This window comes from Mustela nigripes, chromosome 1, assembly GCF_022355385.1.
Source record: "Mustela nigripes isolate SB6536 chromosome 1, MUSNIG.SB6536, whole genome shotgun sequence".
NCBI classification, from domain to species: domain Eukaryota; kingdom Metazoa; phylum Chordata; class Mammalia; order Carnivora; family Mustelidae; genus Mustela; species Mustela nigripes.
Window position 1 is genome coordinate 11,330,045 of NC_081557.1, and position 27,642 is coordinate 11,357,686.

The following is a 27,642-nucleotide window of genomic DNA, read 5'->3' on the forward strand; positions in this document are numbered from 1 at the left end:
GGGGGGGGGTGGGAGGTTGGGGTACCAGGTGGTGGGTATTATAGAGGGCACGGATTGCATGCAGCACTGGGTGTGGTGAAAAAATAATGATATTGTTATGCTGAGAATAAATAAATTAAAAAAAAAAAGAATCCCATCAGGGGTTTAATAACAGTGAGGTTGAGCACCAAGAGTGTGGCTCTGGGGTCAATAAGGACAGGGGGAGATTCATTCCCAATCTGGAGAGCTGTTTCTCCAAGCTGCTTAAGAGAAGGATTGGAGAAAGCCCCTGTATTTCCTCGGAGTCCTTTGGGAGGTCATTGGAAAGGCTGGTCAGAGGGATGAAGACACTTGGAGCACATTTGTAACAATCCTTCTCGCTATATCATGGCTTTTCCCAATAATACCAGAGGCCAGGAGGGGTTTTGTTTAGTGAACTCCATTTGTTGGAACTGAAAACTAAGGCTTTTAATAGTCTTCCTTTTTGGTTGAATTCTCAATGGTACAGGTGAGCTGATTTGCTAAATTAACTAAATCTGGAATGTATATAGTATCCCATTCCATCCTGCTCCTTTAAGTAGGAGGGAAGGATGTCAGTTCAGCCCATTACTGAACACAGAGTTGAAGGCTACCTGAGTGGAGTCAATATCCACAGGAAGGCCAGACTTTTCCTTAAAAATAATTTGTAGTTGATGGTAATCATCATGCAAGGGTTCCCTGGGTTTCTGAGTGCAAGCCTGAATCTTAAATCAACAGGTTTTGGGAAAGCCCAGGAGTTTCCAGGGGAAGTCTTTTAGTGATTGTTGAGCCTGATCACATAGCAAGATAGGGGCTTGGCTTTTTGTCTGCAGTTTGGAGATTTCAGGATCATCCTAGTTAGCTGTTTCCTCCAGGGTTGGGCTTGGCCTTCACCAGTGAGCATGTGAACTAGCTGAAACAAATCAGAAAGCTTGTTGGTAAGTTTGGACCACTGTTACATTCCTTGGCAGATCTATGAGGGTCTTCAGTAATTCTAGGCAAATCTTTGACCATGGCTCATAGTTCAGCCTTAGTCCAGGAGACACAGGAAATTACGGGCTTACCATTAGGATCCTCAGAAGGCTAATTTTATTTTACTTTATTTTATTCTTTTAAAAGATTTTATTTATTTGAGGGAGAGAGTGAGAGAGCGAGAGTGAGCATGAGCCCAAGTGGGGTGATGAGAAGGAGTGAACTACTTGTCTATTCCGTGTCAGAAGGCATGAGTCTTCTCTTCAATCCCCTCATGGATGACTTCATCTCTTGGTTCCTCAGAGTGTAGATCAAGGGGTTCAGTAGAGGAGAGATGACAGTGAAGGTGACAGAGATGGCTTTATCTGTGGGGAGGGCAGTGAAGGGTCGGGCATAGACATAGATGCAAGGCACAAAATGCAGGGTCACTACAGTGATGTGTGAGGTGCAGGTGGAGATGGCTTTCCTTCTCCCCTCCCCTGCCTGAGACCTTACTACTAATAATATGACCATATATGACACCAGGAGGAAGAAAAACCACAGTGTAGTGAGCAGTCCATTATTGGAAATCATCAGCAGCTCAAGCATAAAAATGTCTGTACAGGCAAGCCTGAGGACCTGGGGGACATCACAGTAGAAAGTGTCAAGGACATTGGGTCCACAGAAGGGGAGTGGAAGCAACAGGGAAATCTGTACGATGGAGTGGGTAAAGCCCCCCACCCAGGAAGCTACTATTAATCCAATGCAACGGCTTCTACTCATAATGGTCACATAGTGCAGGGGCCTGGAGATGGCCACATATCGATCCAATGCCATCACTGACAAAGAAAATACATCCACCCCTCCAACAAGGTGGAAGAAAAACATCTGGGTGAAGCAGCCATTGAAGGAGATGGTCTTTCTCTGTGACAGAAGGTCCACCAGAACCTTGGGCGCTGTGATGGAAGAGAAGCAGATGTCGGCAACAGATAAATTACGAAGCAGGAAGTACATGGGGGTGTGAAGGCGAGACTCACAGGTCACAGTGACCATGATGAGGAGGTTTCCCAGGAGAGTTGTCAAATACACCAGAAGCAGGAAAAGAAACAAGACTGAGCTCAGTCCTTGATTCTCGGTCAGGCCAAGGAAAGTAAATTCTTCCACCCTGGTGCAGTTTCTCAGCTCCATTGAGTCATTTTGTTTTTCTCTTTTATTTCAACCTACTTTATACCAAAGTCTGTCGCTATTTATTTCGTTTTTCTCCTAAGCACTAAGACTGCAATTCAGAATCTTGCCCATGTGGCTGTAGTGTTTGCTATTTGTTGGGCTGTCCAAATTTTTAAGATTGCAGTCAGTTTGGTACTCAAATCAAATTATCACATGCAAAATCATTCAATAATTCTTTTTCTATAAAACTCATTTTGGAAAGAATAAGCATTTATGTTAAGAAGTAATACTTTCTAAATTTTGGTTTTTAAATTTTATTTTTCTTATTCCACACAAACTGATTGATTGTCAGGAACTGTCTGTAGCATATAGAGTAAGACATGTTTCCAGCCATTGTAGATTTACAGTTTACAAGTTTAATGTTTGTATTAGCATATATTCTGTTGATTTCAGGAGGGTCTTATCTTCCTAGAAAACAATGTTGTTCTGTTTCTTATTGCAGTGTTGCTCTGGCACGAGTCACTTTCTTTGCTCTTGGCTGCTTTATATAAACTTTCTTAAATCTTCAGCCTATTATTCCATGTAGGTAACTTGTTACTGTGATTATTAATTTGTACTAATCACATTATTTGCTTGATAATCATTTTAAAATATTCAAAAATTGCTGTTGGAAAACAGATTGAGACAATGTATAAATCGAAATCTCAAAGAATACCATTAATTTTTTTGTTGTGGTAAAAACACTTAAACGTGAGAGCTACCTTTCTTTCTTTCTTTTTTTTTTTTTTTGAGAGCTACCTCCTTAACAGATTTTTAGGTGCACAGTATAGTACAGCAATTTCCTAAAACTTCTTCATCTTCTATACCTGGTGTGGTTCTTGCCTGAGTGTGGGTGAGAGAATAAGGATAATGACCTGATTTTGAGACATGTCTGTTCTGTATCCATCACACTCTTCTACCTCTTTTGTGGATCAGAGCTAAGAGACAGAGAGATCACACAGCAAGGAGAGATGTTAGTATCATTAGAATAATGCTTGTTTTTTTCATATACCATTATGGGTAATTCTCATGAATTTTTATAATTTTTTATTTGTTCCACCTTGTACTTAGCAAGTGAGTATTTATTGCGATCTTCCTAGGTATAAGAAAAAGTTGGACCACATTGTCCAAATATTTACACCGTAACAAAAGTGGGTGATTTGATGAATATAATGCATGATAAAATGTGAAATATCTCATGGGAAAAGTGAAGGTAGATTGGGGGGGGGGGAGATATGGTAGAGATATTGTGATTTCTAGAAGCAACAAAAGATACTACTTCGTGAGTGCTTACTATGTGTGAAGAGTTATCAAATGATAATACATTTAATGTGCGCCACTATCCTTTAGTAGATATTAATGTCATTCTTGTTTTTCATACGGGATATGTTTAAGTCTGCATTTGGCTGAAGGAAAAGAAGAGATGGAAATAGGATGGAAGAAATAGTGGTTTTTTTCCCCCCTTTGATCTCATTTGGAGGGTCTAATTTCACATAACAAGAATGTGTTTTTTTTTTCCACACAGATAATCTTGAGTTTTTAACAACAATGTTTGATAGAGTCTGTATGAAGACAGGAATTTGGCAAAATGGGACTCTGGAAACCCCATTTACAACGACCTTAGTCTGAGGTGGCTTCATTGTTAAGCAACTCAAAGGATCATGGCAAATGTCTGATGCCTCCCCTCGCACTGAATGCACCATGTTTTTGGAACCCCCCCCTTTTTTAAAATTTCTTTTCAGTGTAACAGTATTCATTGTTTTTGCACCACACCCAGTGCTCCATGCAATCCGTGCCCTCTCTAATACCCACCACCTGGTTCCCCCAATCTCCCACCCCCCACTTCAAAACCCTCAGATTTTTTTTTTTGCATATTACCATTTTTTAAAATTTATTTTTTATTTTCAGCATAACAGTATTCATTATTTTTGCACCACACCCAGTGCTCCATGCAATCCGTGCCCTCTATAATACCCACCACCTGGTACCCCGACTTCCCACCCCCCGCCCCTTCAAAACCCTCAGATTGTTTTTCAGAGTCCATAGTCTCTCATGGTTCACCTCCTCCTGATAGTTAACACCCACCTTTGTTGTTTCTGTTGCTGGGAAGATCATCTCAACTCTGAAGTGTTTAGTATACCTGGAAAATATCGAAGTCAGACTATTTATACATAACCAAAATAACAACATGTCAATTTCACTAGGCATAACATTAACCTTAGCTAGAAGTTTGATGTCTTGACCGAATTCCTTTGATCCTGAAATTCCCAACTAGAAATTGTACGCTCTTAGGTACAGTGCAGAATATTATACTTGGAGACATTAATTCTGGAAAATGTTGTTTTTGAAGGGAAAGCCTTTTGGAAGACTAAATCTTAGTATCTTTGCTCTCCTTTCAATCGAAAATTGGCAGATTCAAAGCATCACACCTCCAAGAAATTCTGCTGTGTCCGTGTCTTATATACAAATCCCTCAACCTCAGGCCTAATATAAGAATTGCAAAGGGAATATTATTGGACAAGAAAGTGGAAGTCAGGTGCCTGATTCTGCTGGTGGTGAAGAAGTTTCAATGGGAGTTATTAAAAAGTTACCAAGATATGCATATGTGTACACACACCAAGATGGACACATTTTGATTCATGTCCAAATTATTTAGCAGTAGTGGAAATCTATCCCCTTATCTGCAGCTCAATCAGGACCCTGTTAAAACATGCCAAAGGTTGTGCCCAAGAGACTACAACAGTCTAATTTTCATGGCTTGCAAGGCTCAGAGGACACTATATACAAGTTTCAATTAGATTGCCAGGAAACTACAAGAGAACTGGACCTAAAATCCTTTGCTACCAGTTCTAATTATACACAGGATGATTATAGTCTCATGACTATAATCTCATATAGTCTCATGCTGTAAGTCCCTGCATGTAGGGAAACATGACTTAGGTGGTGTTTGGGGAATGTACATTTTTCCTGTTTTCCTACACTCTGCACGTGTGGTATCTCTCAATTTGGATACAGCTAGATTAATATGTCAGTAAAGCTCTCTACACAGCTACAGTGGCTACTTAGGATTAATTCAATTTATTGGATGGCTTGACTTTATATAGAATGCACTTCCACTGCTTCTAGACTGATGATGGGTTTTGATTTACCTGCTTTTCCACTTTGCTGTTGTCTTATTATGTTAAACTAATGTACAAAGATGAAAACTGCATGAGACAGGTTGTATATTTGAGATAGGTAATTCCCCTCCCCCCTGCTTTATTGAGATATAATAACATCAGTTAAGGCTGATTAGGCCTTAAACATACACAGAAGTATGATGTGTTGACTTGTTACATTTACATACTCCAAAATGATTATTATTGTTGTGTTAGACAACACTACCGTCACCTTAGATAAGTACTAAGTCCTTTTTATGGGGGAGATCACTTAAAATCTACTGTCTTAGCAACTTTCAAATATACAGTATTGTTAGCTTTAATCATTATGCTGTACATTAGGTTTCCAAAGGGTTTTCATCCTACAAATGGAAGTTTGTATCCTCTAACTAACATCTCCGCATTTCTCCCACCCCTCAGTACCTGGAAACCACTGCTTGACTCTCTGTTTCTATGCATTCAGATTCCACATATAAATAAGGTCATACCGTATTTCTTTCTTCGTCTTATTTCACTTAGCTTAATGCCCTCAAGATCCATCCACGTTATCCCACAAATGGCAAGATTTCCTTTTTTTCCAGTGTGTGTGTGTGTGTGTGTGTGTGTGTGCACACACGTGCGTATGTGTATTTGTTCATATACACATATATTTATCCATTTATCCATCGATGGACACTTAGATTTTTTCCCCGTGTTGGATGTTATAAATAATGCTGCAACAACCATGGGAGTGTTGGCACTTCTTTGAGATCTTGCTTTTATTTCCTTTGGATATGTACCCAGAGATGGAATTGTTGGATCATATGGTAGTTCTATTTTTAATTTTTTGAGGAATCTGTACACTGTTTTTGATAGTGGCTGATCCAGTTTATGTTTCCACTAGCAGTGCACAGGGGTTTCCTTTCCTTCACATCTTTGCCAACACTTCTCTCATCTTTTTGCTGACAGCTATCCTAACAGGTGTTGAGTGATGTCTCATTGTGGGTTTTGATTTGCATTTCTCTGCTGTTTAGTGATGTTGAACACTTTTCATGTACTTGTTGGCCGTCTGCGTGTCTTGTTTGGAACAATATCTTCAGTTCCTCTGCCATTTTTTAATCAGATTGCTTTTTTTTTTTTTTTTGCAATTCAGTTGATGAATTCTTTATATATTTTAGATATCAATTCTATAAGATTTGCAAATACTTTTCCCCATTCTATATGTTCATTTCATTTCTTTTGCTATGCAGAAGTTTTTAGTTTGGTATAGTCCTATTTACTAATTTTTGCTTTTGTTGCTTGTGCTTTTGGTGTTCTAAGAAAAATAGACAGTGCTAAGACCAATGTCAAGGAAATTTCTCGCATTTTTCTTCCAGGAATTTTATGGTTTCAGGTCTTATACTTAAATCTTTCAACCGTTTCAAGGTAATTTAAAAAAAATTATTTATTTGTGGAGCATAGCAAATAGCATGGAGGACATGGGGAGTTAGAGAGGAGAAGGGAGTCGGGGGAAATTGGAAGGGGAGGTGAACCATGAGAGACTATGGACTCTGAAAAACAATCTGAGGGGTTTGAAGGGGGGGGGGGGGGGGGGTTGGGGTACCAGGTGGTGGGTATTAAAGAGGGCATGGATTGCATGGAGCACTGGGTGTGGTGAAAAAATAATGAATACTGTTGTGCTGAAAATAAATAATTTTTTTAAGTTAAATTAAATTTTTTTAAATTTAAATTTAAATTTTTAAAATTTAAATTAAAAATTTAAAAATTAAATTTATTTAACCAAATTATTTATTTAAATAAATTTTTAAAAATTAAATTAATTTTTAAAATTAAAATTAAAATTTTTTAAAATTTAAATTAAAAATTTAAAAATTAAATTTATTTATTTTCAGCACAACAGTATTCATTATTTTTTCACCACACCCAGTGCTCCATGCAATCCGTGCCCTTTCTAATACCCACCACCTGGTACCCCAACCTCCCACCCCCCCGCCACTTCAAACCCCTCAGATTGTTTTTCAGAGTCCATAGTCTCTCATGGCTCACCTCCCCTTCCAATTTCCACTGACTCCCTTCTCCTCTCTAACTCCCCTTGTCATTTCAAGGTAGTTTTTATTAGTGATATAGGATAGGGATCTAATTTCATTATTCTGCATGTGGTTATCCAGTTTCCCCAATACCATATATTGAAGAGATTACTGTTTCCTCATTGTATATTCTTGCCTTCTTTGTTGTAAATTAATTGATTGTATATATGTGGTTTTATTTGTGAGCTCTCAATTTAGTTCTCTTGGTCTATATGTTTGTTTTTATGCCAGTACTATACTATTTTGATTATGATAGCTTTGAAGTATAGTTTGAAATCATAATTGTGAGGCCTCCAGCTTTGTTTTACTTTCTCGTGATTGCATTGGCTACTAAGGGTCTTTTGTGGTACCACATACATTTTAGGATTTTTTTTTCTATTTCAGGGAAGAATGCCTTTGAATCTACATTGAAACTGTAGATCTCTTTGGGTACTATGGACATTTTACAATATTATTCTAATCCATGAGCATGGATATCTTTTCCATTTATTTGTATCTTCTTCGATTTCTATTATTTATGTCTCAGGGTTTTTTAGTGAATAGAACTTTTACTTCCTTGGTTAAATTTATTCCCAGATATTTTATTCTTTTGATGAAGTTATAAATGGAATTGTTTTCTTAATTTCTCTTTCTGATAGTTATCCTCTTTGCTGGTAGGTGGAGACACCCCCCCCCCCCCAGTTTACCCTTTCATAGATGGAGCAATATTTAATTCTCTGGTTTTCTGCTTTAAATCTATTTGGGTCCTGAGCCTTTCCCTTCCTTTTCTGTGAATTCTGTTGGCACTTAAGTAAGTTAACTAAAGTAAATGTTTGCAAGAAGCATTTTTTAAAAATTTCTTTTCTGGGTACCAGAGTTCATTTTTTAAAAAAAATTTATTTTCAGCATAACACTGTTCATTATTTTTTCACCACACCCAATGCTCCATGCAATCCATGCCCTCCATAATACCCACCACCTGGCTCCCTCAACCTCCTACCCCCCGCCCCTTCAAAACCCTCAGGTTGTTTTTCAGAGTCCATGGTCTCTCATGGTTCACCTCCCCTTCCAATTTCCCCCAACTCCCTTCTCCTCTCCATCTCCCTATGTCCTTATGTTATTTGTTACGCTCCACAAATAAAAGAAACCATATGATAATTGACTTTCTCTGCTTGACTTATTTCACTCAGCATAATCTCTTCCAGTCCCGTCCATGTTGCTACAAAAGTTGGGTATTCATCCTTTCTGATGGAGGCATCATACTTCACCGTGTATATGGACCACATCTTCCTTATCCTTTCGTCCATTGAAGGGCATCTTGGTTCTTTCCACAGTTTGGCGACCATGGCCATTGCTGCTATAAACATTGGGGTACAGATGGCCCTTCTTTTCACTACATCTGTATCTTTGGGGTAAATACCCAGGAGTGCAATGGCAGGGTCAGAGAGAAGCTCTATTTTTAATTTGTTAAGGAATCTCCACACTGTTTTCCAAAGTGGCTACACCAACTTGCATTCCCACCAACAGTGGAAGAGGGTTCCCCTTTCTCCACATCCTCTCCAACACACGTTGTTTTCCTGTCTTGCTAATTTTGGCCATTCTAAGTAGTGTAAGGTGGTATCTCAATGTGGTTTTAATTTGAATCTCCCTGATGGCTAGTGATGATGAACATTTTTTCATGTGTCTGATAGCCATTTGTATGTCTTCATTGGAGAAGTGTCTGTTCATATCTTCTGCCCATTTTTTGATATGATTCTCTGTTTTATGTGTGTTGAGTTTGAGGAGTTCTTTATAGATCCTGGATATCAGCCTTTTGTCTGTACTGTCATTTGCAAATATCTTCTCCCATTCCGTGGGTTGGCCCTTTGTTTTTTTGGCTGTTTCCTTTGCTGTGCAGAAGCTTTTGATCTTGATGAAGTCCCAAAAGTTCATTTTCACAAAGGAAACAAAAGTGAATATTGCCTCTGGAGACATATATTGAAAGAAGTTGCTGTGGCTGATATCAAAGAGGTTACTGCCTATGTTTTCCTCTAGGATTCTGATGGATTCCTATCTCATGTTGAGGTCGTTTATCCATTTCAAGTTTATCTTTGTGTATGGTGTAAGAGAATGGTCGAGTTTCATTCTTCTACATATAGCAAGAAGCATTTTAATGTGTGTATGCATGTTTAAATAAGGGCTTTATTTCATGATAAATGGTCTTTCATATTGCCTGAAATACCTTTACAATATTTTCTGCATGGATATAGTTGTATACAGGAGACCAATGGTGTATGTAATTTGATTTTGTATCTAACAACCTAGTTTAATTCTTTTTTATTTTCGACAATCTTTCAGTGAATTTTTTATATTATTTTAGATATAGCCTCTCAAAATCTCAGAGGAATATTTTTCTTCTAGTGTTCCAAAGTTTGTGTACTTTTTCATTTTTCTTGTTTTTAAATTGTAAGTGAATTCAACTTAAATAACTAATATTTGTGATGAGAGTGGGTATCATTGTATAGTTATGTATGGTGACAGAAATAATTTTAATGCTTAATCTTTAAGTACACTGTTTGGTTACTGTTTTTTTTTTTTTAAAGATTTTATTTATTTATTTGACACACAGATCACAAGTAGGCAGAGGCAGGCAGAGAGAGAGGAGGAATTAGGCTCCCTGCTGAGCAGAGAGTCAGATTCGGGGCTTGATCCCAGGACCCTGAGATCATGACCTGAGCTGAAGGCAGAGGCTTTAACCCACTGAGCCACCCAGGTGCCCCTGGTTACTGGTCCCAATAGATATTTTTTTCTTTTATCAAGATAATACATTTCTTTCTTCAGTTCCTGGGTTCATAGGTGTTTTTTCTTCAAGGGTATGTGTTGAATTGTGTCGAATATTTTCTGCATCACTGAAATAATCACATTGTTTCTCTTTTAATCTATTTTTCTTAATTTTAATTTTTATTTATTTATTTGTTTATTTATTTTATTTCTTTTTTTTTAAAGATTTTATTTATTTATTTGACAGAGAGAGATCACAAGCAGGCAGAGAGGCAGGCAGAGAGAGAGAGAGGGAAGCAGGCTCCCTGCTGAGCAGAGAGCCCGATGCGGAACTCAATCCCAGGACCCTGAGATCATGACCTGAGCCAAAGGCAGCGGCTTAACCCACTGAGCCACCCAGACGCCCTATTTATTTTATTTCTTTTTAGCATAACAGAATTCATTGTTTTTGCACCACACCCAGTGCTCCATGCAATACGTGCCCCCCATAATATCTACCACCAAGCTCACCCAACTTCCCACCCCCCCCAAAACCCTCAGATTGTTTTTCAGAGTCCAGGGTCTCTCATGTTTCATCTCTCCCCCAACTCCCTTCTCCTCACCATCTCCCCATGTCCTCCGTGTTATTCCTTATGCTCCACAAATAAGTGAAACCATATGATAATTGACTCCCTCTGCTTGACTTATTTCATTCAGCATAATCTCTTCCAGTCCCATTCATGTTGATACAAAAGTTGAGTATTCATCCTTTCTGATGGAGGCATAAGACTCCATAGTATATATGGACCACATCTTCATTATCCATTCGTCCATTGAAGGGCATCTTGGTGCCACAGTTTGGCGCCCGTGGCCATTGCTGCTATGAACATTAGGGTACAGATGGCTCTTCTTTTCACTACATCTATATCTTTGGGGTAAATACCCAGTAGTGAAATTGCAGGGTCATAGGGAAACTCAATTTTTATTTCTCAAGGAATCTCCATACTGTTTTCCAAAGTGGCTGTACCAACTTGCATTCCCACCAACAGTGGAAGAGGGTTCCCCTTTCTCCACATCCTCTCCAATGCATGTTGTTTCCTGTCTTGTTAATTTTGGCCATTCTAACTGGTGTAAGGTGGTATCTCAATGTGGTTTTGATTTGAATCTCCCTGTTGGCTAATGATGATGAACATTTTTTCATGTGTCTGTTAGCCATTTGTATGTCTTGGAGAAGTGTCTATTCATGTCTTCTGCCCATTTTTTGACATGATTATCTGTTTTGTGTGTGTTGAGTTTGAGAAGTTCTTTATAGATCTTGGATGTCAGCCCTTTGTCTGTATTATCATTTTAATCCATTATTGCTGTGAATTACATTAATAGTTCTCTTTGAATTTCAGGAATAAACCCTACTTGATGATAAGTTGTCATTGTTTTAATTCATTGGTATGTAACTTGCTAAAGAGTAATAAGGACTAAACATTTTGTTCAAAGGTGGGATTGGTGTGTACACATATCTTAGATACATGATAGTTCTAGATATATTGGGTGCTATTATCTGGTTTATAGATTGGGTTATGCCATATTTATAGAATGAGTTAAGAAGTTTTCTGCAATTTTTGAAAGAATTGAAATTCTTAGCTTTTTGAATATTTATTGAAAATCATTCACAAAGCAATTTGATCCTGGTGCCTGGTGCCAAAGGGTTTATTATCGACACCTTCTCAATTCATCTATAATTATTGATCTATTAAGATTTTTTTCCCCTTTTATTTAGTCAGTTTTGGTAACCTATATTTCTGTGGAATTTTTGTTCTCTCTTCCATCCTGTAAAAATTTAATACTATGTTTCAGTACACTGAGTCTTTACTTCTTTCCCTTAGTAAGGTCCAAATCATTAGATTACATTTGGTTGTATACTCAATCAGAGAATTGTCACTCTTGGATGTGCTTGGATATTTGGGTAACAAAAGGAGGGTTCCTAGAGGGGAGTATTTTGTTGGATTCCTATAAGTATCTTTATGACTTCCAAAATGAGGAACTATAGTAATAGTATCTTTGGACCCCTAAAGTGAAGAGAGATAGCAGTTTTGAACTTTCTTTTAACACCAAGAAACTGATTAACTGTATATGATGTAATTTGTGTTATAGATGATCCAAATTTAGTCATTAAAAAATCTGTTTTGTAGTAGTGAGTTGATGATAGTCTTATGTGTTCCTAAAGCATGGAATTGACCAAACTAAGCATGTTTGCTTTTTACCTGTCTCTCTATGAGAAAGTGTTTGTATGTGTGAGAGTGTGTTTGTGTGTGTGTGTATGTATGTGTGTGTGTGTGGTGTGCATGCACACACATCAGGGACTGATTACTTATATCTTCAAAAAAAAAAAAAAGATTTATTTATTTATTTATTTTTTTGAGAGAGAGAGAGCACATGAGAGTGAGCAGACAGATTGAGAGGGAGAAGCAGACATGGAGTTCAATCCCAGGACCCAGGGATCATGACCCGTGTTAAAGGCAGATGCTTAACTGACACCCAGGTGCCCCTACTTATAACTTTAAGTATTGAATTTCTTAAGTTCTAAGGTGAAACTTTCTTTTTAATATTCCTTTCCTTCACATTTTTAAAATCAGCAATAGAATTTTATGGCATCTGGGTAATATTCCAAGGAAAGAATGTGTTCACAATACTGTGCTGCCCTTAATACATTCTGTAAAGGAACACGTATAATACAGGTTTCTACAGGTGCCAGAACGACTGTGTTGTTTCATTTAAAGAACGTAATGTACACACTGCAGTGCAAGGAACACTATGTAATGTCGCACATATAAAAAGTGCTTAGAAGAGTTATAGAATTACACTGAATCTGGAAAGTGTTTATTTTTATTTTTAATTTTTTAAAAAAATATTTTATTTATTTATTTGACAGAGAGTGAGAGAGAGAACACAAGCAGGGGGAGTGGGAGAGGGAGAAGCAGGCTTCCTGCTGAGCAGGGAGCCTGATGTGGGGCTTGACCCCAGGACCCTGGGATCATGACCCAAGCCGAAGGCAGACACTTAATGACTGAGCCACCCAGGCACCCCTGGAAAGTGTTTTTTAAGGAACAAATGTACTCAACTTGTGGGCAGAATTTGAAACGGTTTGTAGTGGCACTAGTGAAAAAGATGTTTCTAAGACCACCACCTGTATATATAAATAAGACTATGCTATTTCATTTAAACATAATGCTCATCACTCTGTACTAAATTTTAAACAAACTGTACTTACTTGTTTTGGTTCTTAAATTCCACATATGAGTGAAATCAAATGCTGTTTGTCTTTCTCTGACTGACTTATTTCACTTGTTATAATACCTCTAGCTCCAGCCATGTCATGGCAAATGGTTTTTAACATTCTATTTTATTTGTTTATTTATTTAATTTTTAAATTTCTTTTTAAGTTTTTATTTAGTTTTTGAGAGAGACAGGGAGAGCGGGAGAGCATGAGCAGAGAGAGGGAGAAGCAGATTTCCTGGCCGAATAGGGAACCCCATGCGGGGCTGGGTCCTGGGACTCTGAGATCTTGACCTGAGTAAAAGGCAGATGCCTAACCAACTGAGCCACCCAGATGCCCTATTTTTTCACATTTTAATATCCCTGAAATTAAGATGTGTCTTCCCATCAATGAGTACATGTAACATGGTACTGCTTCATTTTTACAACATTGTTGTTATTAAAGTGGCATTTTCCAGTGGATGACCATTTCAATGCAGATACGGTAGAGTCACCATGCAAAATACTTGAAACTCCATCTCCATGTATCTTTTGATAAAGTGTAGAAGCGATTTGCTTGGTGTCAGATGGTCTCACTGTTAATCAGTTACATGCGGCATTTCAGAGGGTGTTATATTAAATCTTTGTTTCAGAGTCAAGTGTCTTACTCCATCCTATATAGAATCCAAGAAGTGGTGAAGGCTTGGGACTGGCTTCTCTAGTCCAGGGCACTTGTAATTGAGATATGTGCATGCCCTCCTGGGAGAAGCATCTGACCACCCTTCCTTGGTTTTTCCACTTCTTACTCCCACCCCTTTTTCCTTGCATGCATCTCTCTATTCCTTTCCCTTTTCAGCTCTGTCAGCCTCTTCATTTACAGCTGAAGTATTACCCTTGTATTGGTTTCCTTTTGCTGCTGTAACAAAATCACCACAAATTTAGTGGCTTAAAACACCACCAATTTGTTGTCTGACAAATTCTATAGGTCAGAAATCTGATGTGAGTATCAACTGGGCTAAAATCAAGGTGTTGGCAGGCTGAATGCCTTTCTGGAGGTTCTAAGGCAGAATCCATTCTCTTGCATTTGCTAGCCTCTAAAGTTTAGTTACGTTCCTCGGCTTGTGGATCTTTCCATTGGTAAAGCTAGCCATGTTAAGTCAAGTACCCCTCACCTTGTATGACTCTGACCTCCTCTTCTGTCTACCTCTTCCACTGTTAAGGACCCTTGTGACTACACTGGGGCCTCCCAGATAATCAGGATAGTCTTCCTATTTAAAGGTTAGCTTCCTTAAATCCATCTGCACCCTTAGTTTCCTTTGCGATATAACAGCATACTCACAGATTCTGGGGATTGGGATTTGATTATCTTGGTGGTGGTGGGTGGGACAGAGATTATTCTGCCTATTACAATCCCCTCTTATTCAGTTTCCATATTTCATTCTGAAATGTCCAAGGTCTGAATGCTGGAAGACTTTTAGAACATCATTTGGTACTAAAATCTCATCTACCTGAACTAATTTTGTGGCAAAATTTGATCTGAGTTAGTGTGAGCCCATGCATGGTTTTAATTTTTTAATTTTTTTAAATTTTTATTTCTTTTCAGCGCAACAGTATTCATTGTTTTTGCACCACACCCAGTGCTCCATGCAATCTGTGCCCTTTCTAATACCCACCACCTGGTTCCCCCAACCTCCCACCCCCCCGCCCCTTCCAAACCCTCAGATTGTTTTTCAGAGTCCATGGTCTCTCATGGTTCACCTCCCCTTCCAATTTCCCTCAACTCCCATGCATGTTTTTTTTTTTTTTTTTTTTAAAGATTTTATTTATTTATTTGACAGAGAGAAATCACAAGTAGATGAAGAGGCAGGCAGGCAGAGAGAGAGAGAGGGAAGCAGGCTTCCTGCTGAGCAGAGAGCCCGATGCGGGACTCGATCCCAGGACCCTGAGATCATGACCTGAGCTGAAGGCAGCGGCTTAACCCACTGAGCCACCCAGGCGCCCCTCCCATGCATGGTTTTTAATGATTATACTTAGTGGGACTATTTACACATTTCCTTTCCTTTTTTTTTTTAAAGGTTTTATTTATTTATCTATTTATTTAGAGAATGTAAGCTGAGGAGGAGCAGAGGAGAAGGGCATGGGAGGGAGAAGGAATTTCAAGCAGACTTTGAGTGTGGAGCCCAACACAAGAGTCAGTCTCTTGACCTTGAGATCATGACCTGGAGACCAAGAGTCTGATGCTTAAGGGACTGAGCCATCCAGGCACCCCTACTTACACATTTTCTTACAGGAATATCAAAGTGTTTAGATATAAGATGCTCCCCACAGGAGAAATGATGTAATATATAATATATGCACTGTATTATCATTTTAAAATTTAAGGAACTCCAACTTCCAAAACCTATATGACCCTAATAAATTAAAATAAGGGAATGTAGTACCATATTATTATTATTGTTGTTATTATTATTATTATAATTAACCTGTAGTTACATTTAAATGAGCCTCTTTCCTTAGTTTTACTATGTCCCATGCTCCAGAGGAGGCGAGAGGAGAGAAGAGGAAATGCATCCCATGCTTCTGTGTATGATTACCAGGCATCCTGAAGGTCTGTCTGGACATACTCAGAGCACAGGCTTATTGGAACTCTGAATGAATTTCTACATTCATTTGCCTTGAGTGTTGCAAAACATTTGTTTGCTCCGGGATGTTTATTTTCACTTGTGTACAAAGATTTTTGGATCTTGATTTGGTGATTTTTATAAAGACATATATAGATGCTAAGACCTTGAGTATAGATCATAGTGCACTCCAATTTAGCCATTTCAATTTCCTTTGGCTTCCAGGAGGAAGTATCTATTCAGAAAATACAGTCAGTTTTGAATGCCAAAAAACAAGATTAAGTAGAATTTGGTATCTTCTTATATTAATTTCATTCCACTCCACAGATTCAACCAACATTTACAGCTTTTTATAGGTCAGACACTATTCTAGATACTGGGAATATAAAGGAAAACCAGATCTAGTAATATGAAGTTTTATGGGGTATTTTAATACAGTGTGGTAAGGAAAATGATAAAAGAGGGCACCTAGGAAAAATAAAAGTATTTATTGGGTTGGTTACAGCTTTTTCTTTTCCCAAATATCAAACTAGCTTCTGCCTTAAGCAGTGGTATGAACGGTAGGACAGGTTGTTCCAGATTCTTACCATTGTTGTGTTTATGCAGTCTGATTTTGTAAGGCCCCAATATCTAGGTCCTAGGTCACATCCAATTCTGACAAAGTCACAGGAAGTAAAAGGTAATGGAAATCCTTAAAATCTAAGTCTTTATGTATCTTGAGTGGTTGTGGGGGTCGTGCCAGTGTATTTTATAGATGAATTGATTAAAAAGAAGGTCCAATTGTTGCTGACAAAGCAGAGGTTATAGAGAAGGTTTACAAGCGGTATCTGACACACAGTATATGCTTAATAAATCGTCATAGGGTAACTACTGCTGGACTGAGTCCCAGCTGCTAGAGCCCTACTATGTTGAGACAGATGTCCCTGTTGCCTTCTGCATGTATGGGCATTGCAGCGCTAATCTCCACCCTATTCCTTGAACACCCAAGATCTTCTATTATATTTCACATTTACACCCTTCTTGCTGTCAGTTGCTCTTCAAGGACTATGTTCTTTCTGTTTAACTTCCCATCAGTGTTCTTTCTCAATACCAGTGTTTCAGGTCACTGATCCTTTGTGTCTGTGCCATCCTGCTGTACTTAATTGTCTATGCATGGTTGAGCCCCAATATGTGACAGCTGATATTTTAAAACATATTTTGATTATATGTTTGTATCTTGATTGACAATCTATAAAGAGTCTATCCCCTTTCAGAAAACATAAGTCTTCTCTTCAGTCTCCTCATGGATGACTTCATCTCCTGGTTCCTCAGGGTGTAGATCATGGGGTTCAGGACAGGGATGATGACCGTGAAGGTGATGGAGACAGCTCTGTCCATGGGGAGGGCAGTGAAGGGCCGGGCATAGACATAGATGCAGGGCACAAAGTGCAGGGTCACCACAGTAATGTGGGCTGTGCAGGTGGAGATGGCTTTCCTTCTGCCCTCCCCAGTGTGAGACCTCAACATCATCAAGATGACTGTGTAGGACACAAGAAGAAGGACAAACCACAGAGTAGTGACCAGACCGTTGTTGGAAATCATTAAGATCTCAAGAACAAATGTGTCTGTGCAGGCGAGTTTGAGGACTTGGGGGACATCACAGTAGAAGCCATCAACGACATTGGGTCCACAGAAGGGGAGGGGCAGCAACAGGGAAATCTGCACGATGGAGTGGACAAAGCCCCCCACCCAGGAGGCCACAATGAGGGCAGTGCATCGCCCCCTACTCATGATGGTCACGTAGTGCAGGGGCTTGGAGATGGCCATGTAGCGATCGAAGGCCATGACAGAGAGAGAAAAAATGTCTGCCCCACCGAGAAGGTGGAAGAAGAACATCTGAGTGATGCAACCATTGAAAGAGATGGTCTTTGTCCTTGACAGAAGGTCCACGAGGACCTTGGGAGCAGTGATGGAGGAGAAGCAGATATCCAAGACTGAGAGATTGCGGAGCAGGAAGTACATGGGGGTGTGAAGGCGGGACTCACAGGTCACAGTGATCATGATGGCAACATTTGCTAACACAGTTGTTACATAAACTACAGATAAAAAGAAAAATAAGAGCAAGCTCAGCTCTTGAGACTGGGTAAGTCCACAAAAAATAAATTCAGACACCCTGCTATGATTTCTCAGGGCCATTGGATGATAGTCCTTCCACCATGTACAGCTTTGAAAGAAACAATAATACTGCTGAGGCATTGAGATTGAGCAAAGATTTATCTCTTACATGGAAATTGAACAGCATAAATATATTTTAATCATATATCTTATTCTTTATGAACCTGCTATGTTACCTAGGGAGGTCACTCAGTTCTACTTGCTTCAGCTCCCTCTTTAGCCCAAAATGTGGTTTGAGCTAGATCATTCATCTCCCTACTATATTCACAGGAGCCTTTGGCATCTGTTAAAATTCAGCCCTAGACAGACAGGTCAGAAGGGGCTGTTCTGCGTTAGACCAAAGGAGAGAAAATTCTCATCATTTCATCCCAATCCTAGAACGAACTTGGGAATTGTGATTCAGTGTTGTACACATTTAGTCTTGCAATGGTGCTTTAAGTATTAGTGGAGCATGTGAAAGACATTGTATAGATAGGTACAATTTTCTGAGTGTTGCAATGTGATAACAGCACCTCTTTAAATCAAGACTATCAGATTTTATTTCTGTATAACTTAAGGAAGGTGAATTTAGCGGACTAGAAGACTCTAAATTGGCTTCTACCAGATCCAGTGACTTAAATGTAAGCAGTTTGTTGGAATTTTATGACTAAAATTATATTTGTGTATATAACTTTAATCTGTAATGTATAATAAATATATTTGAAATTATTAAATGTTACATGATATTTTGGTTCAAAAAAAAAAAAAAGTCCACCCCTAGAGGATGTCGAGGAAGAGAACTAAAGAAGGCTTCATGGAAGGAGCTGTGGGCTCCCTACACCTCTGCGTATGGGAGCTCCTCTGATTTTATTCTAATTCCACTTTGTCTCTGTGCCTTAAAACCCATTAGAATAAACCAACACTCACAGGCCTTACAGTGACACCATGATAGGAATTGATTTGAACAGCATGTTATAGTTTTAAAAGCACTGCACACCTAATTATTAATCAATTTTTCTAATATCCCTCTGAGGTTAGAGGGGAAAGTATTAACATTACCACATCAGTTAATACCAAAACTGAAAAAGTGAACTCAGTAAACATTAAGCCAGTTTTCCTAGGTCATATGGAAAACCAGTGGAACAGGAAAAGTAACACAAATCTCTTCTATTAGTTCTAGAATCTTTCTACTCATCCAGATTGCCTGTCAGCTTGAGAATATATAAAACCAAGGATAATTTGTATAAGAGACTCTTTTTACAGGATTTTCCTAGTCTTTTCAAGGGTGGGTTTATTAGTCCCTTCATTTCTTCTCCATGACTAAGGAATTTTAGACCACTGCCCTTCTATTATCTTTCAGAAGTGACGAGGCTTTTTTTTTTTTTTTTTACTTTTTAAAATTTCATTTGGTCGATACCCAGAGGTCGGGGTTTAACACAAAGGTGACAAGGATAGCACCAGATATGATTCTGTTCACAAAGAAGACAGCAGAGTCCAGGCATACGTACATAGAGAGAGGGCATGAAGTGCAAGCTTTCTGCAGGGTTGTAGGCAATGCAGGTACACCCAATGGAACAATGGTAGCTCCCTGCCTGCCCCTGGACACCCATAGGTTCTCTTACTATAGAGTCGTATTTGGGAAGGAGGCGGCAGATCCAACTTAGAGAATTTTCAGTTCATTCACTCCCATAGGAGTCAGGAGTGAGCAACCTTTTATTGTTTGAGGGTCAATTTTGAAAAAAAAAATTAAGTCTGAGGAAAATTTAATTGACATGCAGAAGGACATAGAGAAAGCTAGTGGTGAAGTTTAGCTTTCAGCATAATACATATTCTACCCATGCCATTTCAGTAATTTCTGAGATTTATGGTGGTGGCAGTGGTGACAAAGTTAACTGAGAGGAAAATAGCCATCTTCAGCCTAAGCATCTGAGCCATCTGGCACCACCATCTAGGTGGTCCCCAGAATGTGTCCACCTGGGAAGCATTACTCTTCGGTTGGTGTAGAAACAAGCTTTGAGAGCCTTGAGAAGTTATGTGGATAAATAACCCCCAAACACAGCTTGCATCTCCTTTGCTCTGAAGAGTATGACCACTTGCCTTGTTTCCTCTGTTGGTTCTCTCTTGGTGAACACAGTGGCCTCCACAGCAGGCACTGGCAGGTAGCACGTTTATCCAAAAGATTTCTACTGAGCCACTCACATTGCAAGGAACCTGGACACTGTACAGGCTCTCCGGAGGATTCGACTTTCTTCACCTCTCCCAGTGTGGCCTCCTTCTCTTCCTCCTCAGTTAACCCCTTATCTCTCCCTTAGATCATTCCAAGTTTCCTTAGTTGTCCTTTCCTGGTCTCCTTCCCTTCAGTATAGTTTTCTCTAATTCATCTTCTCTGTTTTTTTTTTTTTTTTTAAATTATTTGTTTATTTGACAGACAGAGATCCCAAGTAGGCAGAGAGGCAGGAAGAGAGAGAGAGGAGGAAGCAGGCTCCCCGCTGAGCAGAGAGCCCGATGCGGGGCTCAACCCAGGACCCTGAGACCACGATCGGAGCTGAAGGCAGAGGCTTTACCCCGCTGAGCCACCCAGGTGCCCCCACCCCTTCTGTTTTTTCCAGAAATGTAATTACAAATCACAAATGGGACCATCCGTTCTTTGCCTGAAGATTTTTAATGGTTCCTTATTGTCTACAGAATAAAGATTAAACTCCTCTTAGTATTATCTGGTACCCTGTTTCTTTTGATCCTGTTTCAGGGGTTTAAATGTTATGCAACTTCTTGCTGGTCCATGCCTTTGGATCCGTGTTCCTGTGGCTAGATCTACCCACCACGCACTCCCCAGTTCCAGAATTTCCCATTTATCCCCCTCACAACACTCAGGTTCAGAGTCTCGTGTTCTATGAAAACTTTCCTGACACTGCTTTGGGACTCATCATTCCCTGCTCTGACTTCTCCTCTGGCACTTGTAACATTTTTACATCTAAGTGCTTACGTGTCTGTCTCTCCTTAGTTCAGTATAATTTCCCTCTTACCTCTCAAGTTCATCCTGCCTGCTCAGTGTTTCATTTATGTTACATCACCAAAACTATACTTAGTCTGGGGCACGTGTTAGGTGCTCAAAAAAGGGATTATTTTTGTTGTTGTTGTTTATTTTGTTTTGTTTTTAGATTAGTGAACAAACCTACCTGGTAAGGGCTTATTGTAACTTATGAGCGTTGACATTGGAGTGTGGGTAAGTAAAGAAGGATCTTGACAAACACAGATTAAGCAACTCTTTTCTTAATGTCCTTGACTTGACCTCAGGGATACCAGATAGCGATGCATTTTCTGATCCAGGCTATGAAATAGCTTTGTGACCTTGAAAAAGTCACCCTTCTCTCTGTTACTCAGATCCTGAGTTGTAAAATAACGTGGTGTGGTGTGGAACAAGGATAAGGGCTTTGGAGTAGGGCATACCTGGACTGGAATTCTGCCTCTTTCTTCTTTTTCACCTGGACCAAGTCTTCTATTTTCTTTCAGTTCCCTCCTCTGTAAACTGGCAAGCATAACACTTAGTTCATTGGGTAGTATAAACAGCAACTGCGATCATGTGTGTAAAGTTCAATTAACTTGATTCCTTTCCCTTTCCCCTGAAAACAGGATCTTCCCTGTCATGAAGAGTTATTTAGGAAGACTTTGGCAGAATGTAAAATGCTATCCAGTAGAACAGCTTCTCTTTGAATCAACTTGCTTGTTTGTATTTTAGTGAACTTGTGTTCAAAAGGGACCCAGTGAATCATGGGCCATGTGTGGATATGGGGCTGCCTTTGAAACGTCTACAGTTTTAAAGGAAATTTAGGGCATTATAAAATCATGTTTTTTTGAGGAAGCACCCATCTTGTGGAAAAATTCTCTGTTATCCCCATGGAAAGACCCCAAAATAGAACAAAATCTCCTTAAATGCAATTCAGCTGTTCTACCAAATACCAGCTGCTTTCTCTTTTAGCAGGCTGACCCCATGTCTGTGGTGCCTTCTTAGAAAGACATTCCTCCTTTCCCAATATTTAACATCCACTCTGTTGTCTCTCACTCAAGAGAGAGCTATTTTGGCAGTATCTTATATACTTGGTGTATTTTTCATGCTTATCCTATTCATGCATTATCCACAATGTCTCACACTGACAGGTCCATGTCCTTACCTAAACCTTCAGTATCCAACCAGGAACTCGCACCATCTGAGACTGGGTGGTGGGTGTCAGTGGATATGATGCTGGGGAACCATCGTGTTAGAAGGTCAAGTCCTTCTCAAGATTAGTTATGCTAGTCTTCAAACTCTTCCCTTCACCTTTGCATCTGAAAGGGCAGACTCGAGGAGTCATGTCATCATGGCTCTTCTGCTTGTTCCAATGTGCTCCTGCCACATGCACTAGTCCCTCAGGTCTAAGCCTCATACAAGAATTAGCAAAGGGAATTTCATTGGATGTGAATGTAGAAAGAGGACGGATCTTCTTTGATCATGTTGGAGTTCCAGTGGGAGTTATTAAACAGCTTCCAAGTCATTACTGCATGCAAGTTCACATGTATGTACATGCTCACCCACCCACCCACTGCCACACACATGCATACATACACACACACACACACACACACACACACACACAGATGCCCACATTTCTATGCTTTCCAAATTCTTATAAAGGCCCAGAAGGAATAAATCTATCTATTCTGTGATTCCCTGAGTTTTAGGGAAACATATTAATAGAAACATCTAATGTCATATGATTATTCATTCTCAATGTGAACAACAAGTCCAAGGGACAAAAATTGATTTGGTGGGGGCAAAAAATCTTAGATTAGAATGCTGTGTGGCCCTTCAAAGAACTTCAGTCCACAAAAAGATACACTGTATATCTTTGGTATTAAATTTTCTTATAGGAGAGGATTAGGAAAAATACCTAATACAGTTCCTTGGAGGGGGACAATAATTCTTAAAAATTTGAGAATCACTGGCATATAATTAGAAGTCTTGTCATAGCCTCTTTCCTAAGCGACCTCTGAAAATGGTTCATTATTCACTTGATGCAGAAAACCCTACAAAATCATGCAAATCTCCGTATTCATTTTAAGAACACACATAAAACTACCCAGGCCATCAAGGATGTGCATATCTGAAAAGTGACCAAGTATCTGAAGGATGTCACTTTGCAGAAGCTATGTCTGCCATTCTGTTGCTATAATGGAAGAGCTGGTTGGTGCACTCAGGCCAAACAGTGGGGAGGGATACAGGGTCAGTGGGCCAAAAGGAGGACTGAATTCTTACTGCACATGCTTAAAAATGCAAAGAGTCTTGCTGAACCTAAGGGTTTAGATGGAGGTTCTTTGGTCACTGAGCACATTCAGGTGAACAAAGCCCCCAAGATGCGGTGTAGAACATACAGAGCTTATTAACCTACACATGAGCTCTCCCTGCCCTACTGAGATGATCCTTACTGCAAAAGAGCAGGTTGTTTCTAAACTAGAAGAGGAGATTGCATCCAAGAAGAAACTAAAGGAAAAAACCTTATGGCCTGGGAGTAAATTCTGCATAAAATAAAAACAAAAGTAAAAAAAAAAAGAAAAAAAAAGAAAGTCTTGACCTAATGTCTCTGTCTCATAGGACTCAGTGAAGATCACAGATGTGTGTCACTTACTAGGACCTTTTTTTTTTTTTTAAAGATTTTATTTATTTATTTGACAGAGAGAGATCACAAGTAGGCAGAGAGGCAGGCAGAGAGAGAGAGAGGAGGAAGCAGGCTCCCTGCCAAGCAGAGAGCCCGATGCGGGACTCGATCCCAGGACGTGAGATCATGACCTGAGCCAAAGGCAGTGGCTTAACCCACTGAGCCACCCAGGTGCCCCTTACTAGGACCTTTTAATGTATCATAACAGCTTGCAAAGAAATTGTTCTGTATGTTACAATATCCTGATTTCCTGTATGTTGCTTCTTTACTAATTGTTTGATTTTTGAATGATGATTGTAGGCTAAAGGGTGGAATTTGATGTGAGCCTAGGGAGCAAAGAGACATTTATTGTCTTTCTACATATTAACTTCTGTGGAATTCTTCTTAGGAGAGAGGTGGGTTATGACATGGACCCAGTGGCTGTTCCTAAATGACTCTGCATTTAATATGTTTCTTTCCTCTCCTGGTACACAAAATGGGTCTTGAGTGTGAGGAAAGGTGTTCCTTAGGTATTTTTGTTGTTGCTGTTCTAAGTGACTTCCCTGGAATTGTCAGGCATTCAAAGGTAAAAACTAGATTTTCTCCAACTATAAAAGCTCTGAGGGTGAAAGAGGAAGAGAGAGAGGGAAGAAGAAAGTTAGGTTAACATAAATTACCATGGTGGGTTTTGTGCAGCTATATCCCTAAACTGTACTTTTGAGATTAATTTCAGTGGGCAAATTAGTAGAATGGACTCGATAAGAGGAAATTCGTGGTCTATGTGTAGATTTGTCCAAGTATATATCTGACTGAACACAACTTTTAAAACGTTTCTTCTCTTTTCACTAGTTGGTGAAATATATTAGAGATTCTGTATTCAGAATATTAAACCAAGAAGTAATTTTAATAACTAATTGGAAATACAGAGTCACTAGAGAGAGCACGTATGACATAGACACATCCATAATTTCCATATGTGCATATCTAGGATTCGAGGGATTGACAGTAGGGAATGTGGACTGTATGCCTGATTACTGAACGGTGTTAATCGTCAGAACGACCATCCTCTCAACATTTATCATTCTTCATTCTCATGAACACATTGTAAATGGACAATGTCATTTCCATATTGCAGGTGGTAAAAGTTAGGTAAAATGTGTTGGCATGAGAATCAAAGATTGCACCAAATTAGCATTAGGTCATTGATTTTCATCTTCTACCTTCTGCTTTTCCCAAGTTCACAAGCCCAATAGCTCATGTTCAAGCTCATCTCTTCCTTTGGTTGGTAGATTCCTGCTGAGAGAGTTGAAAGGCTATGAGGATATACAGAAATGACTGGTGAGAGAGCTAGTGGTCTGTTGCCTCAGGATAGCAGTTTGCGAGTTTGCGGAAACCAGATCATAGATTTCCAGTCTCCATGTGAGTGCTCACCCCAGCTTACTGCTCTTGGAAGGCCCAAGCCTTCTCTGCAGTCTTTTCATGGCTGACTTCATCTCCTGGTTCCTCAGGGTGTAGATCATGGGGTTCAGCATGGGGGTAATGACCGTGTTATTGATGGACACAGCCGTGTCCATGGGTAGTGTAGTGAAGGGCCTGCAGTAGATATAGACACAAGGCATGAAGTGCAGAGTCACCACGAGGATATGGGAGGTGCAGGTGGACAGGGCCTTTTTTCGACCCTCCCCAGAGTGAGCTCTCAGCATTGCCAGAATGACAGTGTAGGACCCCAGCAGCAGGAGGAACCACAGCAGAGTCACAAGCCCATTGTTAGAGATCATGAGAAGCTCTAGGGCAAAGGTGTCGGTACAGGCCAGCTTAACCACTTGGGGCACATCACAGTAGAAGGCATCCAGGATGTTGGGGCCACAGAAGGGGAGTGGAAGCATCAAAATTATCTGAACAATTGAGTGCAAACCACCACCCACCCAGGAAGTCACCACTAAGCCCACCCACACCTCTTTCCTCATAATGGTCACATAATGCAGGGGTTTGGCGATGGCGAGATACCTGTCATAGGCCATCACAGAGAGGAAGAAAATGTCTGCCCCACCAGCGAAGTGGAAGAAGAAGATCTGTGCCATGCAGCCATTGTAGGAGATGGTTTTCCTCTCTGATAACAGGTCCACCAGGAACTTGGGAACGGTGACAGATGAAAAAACAATGTCCAGGACCGATTTGTTCCGCAGCAAAAAGTACATGGGGGTGTGAAGGTGGGACTCACAGCTAATGGTCACCACAATGAGGGCATTGCCTAGCACAGTTGCTACATACACAACAAGGAAGACCACAAACAAGAAAAATTCTAGCTCCTGGAAGTGAGTGAGTTCCAGGAAGACAAATTCCTTCACATTGGTGTGGTTGCTCTGGCCCATGGTGCAGACCACCCTCCACCACATCTACCTTGGAAGAAAGTATGTTCGGGTTAGGAGTATAGTATTGTGAGGGGACAGCATCATTTATTGTATATTCTTACAAGGCTCTCTTGAACATGCAGATCATCATGACTACTCTGAATAACTGGAGAGGGTCTCCCCTTTTGTGGCCTGGAAATTGTTTATCCTGATGATTCTTATTTCCTGCTGGAAATACCCTGACTGGACAATAAAAGCCATCCTACTTCAGTGCCTTTCTTCTGACGAGAGGGAGATGGCAAGACTATGGTCATTTGACTAATGGCTTGCCTTCTGTCCTGCAGGAGTGGCTTCCTCACATGTATGAAGGGCTTTATACATTACCAAAGGCCTTCACCTGCAGTGTCTCATTTTGATTTTCATTCTAATGATGTCTCTGTGGGGTCTGGAGAGTGGGTATGATCATCTCCACATAGGGGAAGCTGAAGCTTAAGAAGAAGTTAATGTCTTGCTCACATTTGCACAACTGCAAAGTTAACGAGTGGCAAATCAAGGATTCAAATCCAAATATTTTTTGGACTTGACAAGGAACAAATGTTAATTGGGTTCTTCTTTTTTTTTTAATATCTGTAAGATTTTTTAAATTTAGTTACTGCTTAAATGAAAATGCCATCTATAATGTTACCAAATTATTCAGCAGTTATAGCTTGAATATATTTTAAATTCACTTCAAAATATAGCCATCAAATTTTTCTATTACAAAAAACATTATTTTTAAGCTCTTTACTTTAACAGAGTAATAGGAAGTTTTACACACACACACACACACACACACACACACACAGACAGAAGACCCATGCACTTTTCATCCACCCTCGGCCAATGTTAGCATCTTTCATAGCTACAAGACAATAACAACACCATGAAACTGACATTAGTACAATTCACACACCTTTTTCATATTTTACCAGTTACCCATGCTTTCACATGTGTGTATCTAATTTTATTCAATGTGTAACTTTAGGAACTACCACCACAGTCAAGATGCATCATATGTTACAGCTTATAGCCACCCATACCTCCTCCCTCTAAAGCTCTATCCCCTAGACACCACTAACCTGTTTTCCATCCCTATAACTACATTATTTCAAAATGTTATATAAATTGGTTTGTACACTGTGTAAACTTCTATGATTAGCTTTTTAACTGGGCTCTTCTGAGCCTTCTTTCCAACTAGGCCTGGGCCTTAGCCTTCTGTGTCTTTCCTTGCTGAGAATTCTGCTAAATCAGTTCAGCAAGAAGCTGAACTTAAACAAAATTTATTTATTTATTTATTTGTTTATTTATAAAATTTCTTTTCAGCATAACAGAATTCATTGTTTATGCACCACACCCAGTGCTCCATGCAATATGTGCCCTCCTTAATACCCACCGCCTGGCTCCCCCAACCTCCCAACCCCTGCCCCTTCAAAACCCTCAGATTGTTTTTCAGAGTCCATAGTCTCTCATGGTTCACCTCCCCT

The 27,642-nt window shown here is 39.7% G+C and overlaps 3 protein-coding genes and 1 long non-coding RNA gene across 4 annotated transcripts in view; 1 reads left to right on the forward strand and 3 right to left on the reverse strand.

The window, feature by feature from the left end:
* The window catches only part of LOC132009142 (uncharacterized), a 97,542-nt gene that overhangs the window by 46,375 nt on the left and 23,525 nt on the right, over positions 1-27,642 (forward strand). The window lies entirely within an intron of this gene.
* On the reverse strand, positions 1,201-2,136 carry LOC132008896 (olfactory receptor 4D10). The gene has a single exon (XM_059387408.1). The coding sequence runs from the start codon at positions 2,134-2,136 to the stop codon at positions 1,201-1,203; it is 936 nt and encodes a 311-aa protein (XP_059243391.1).
* Positions 17,206-18,141, reverse strand: LOC132016201 (olfactory receptor 4D9-like). The gene has a single exon (XM_059397386.1). It carries the CDS (start codon positions 18,139-18,141, stop codon positions 17,206-17,208), a length of 936 nt encoding a protein of 311 aa, XP_059253369.1.
* LOC132009018 (olfactory receptor 4D6) lies at positions 25,196-26,140 on the reverse strand. Its single transcript, XM_059387469.1, has one exon. The coding sequence runs from the start codon at positions 26,138-26,140 to the stop codon at positions 25,196-25,198; it is 945 nt and encodes a 314-aa protein (XP_059243452.1).

Excerpts from the sequence above, each read along its gene's own strand:
- LOC132016201 (XM_059397386.1), bottom strand. The coding sequence starts at position 18,141 with ATGGCCCTGAGAAATCATAGCAGGGTGTCTGAATTTATTTTTTGTGGA.
- LOC132009018 (XM_059387469.1), bottom strand. The coding sequence starts at position 26,140 with ATGGGCCAGAGCAACCACACCAATGTGAAGGAATTTGTCTTCCTGGAA.
- LOC132008896 (XM_059387408.1), bottom strand. The coding sequence starts at position 2,136 with ATGGAGCTGAGAAACTGCACCAGGGTGGAAGAATTTACTTTCCTTGGC.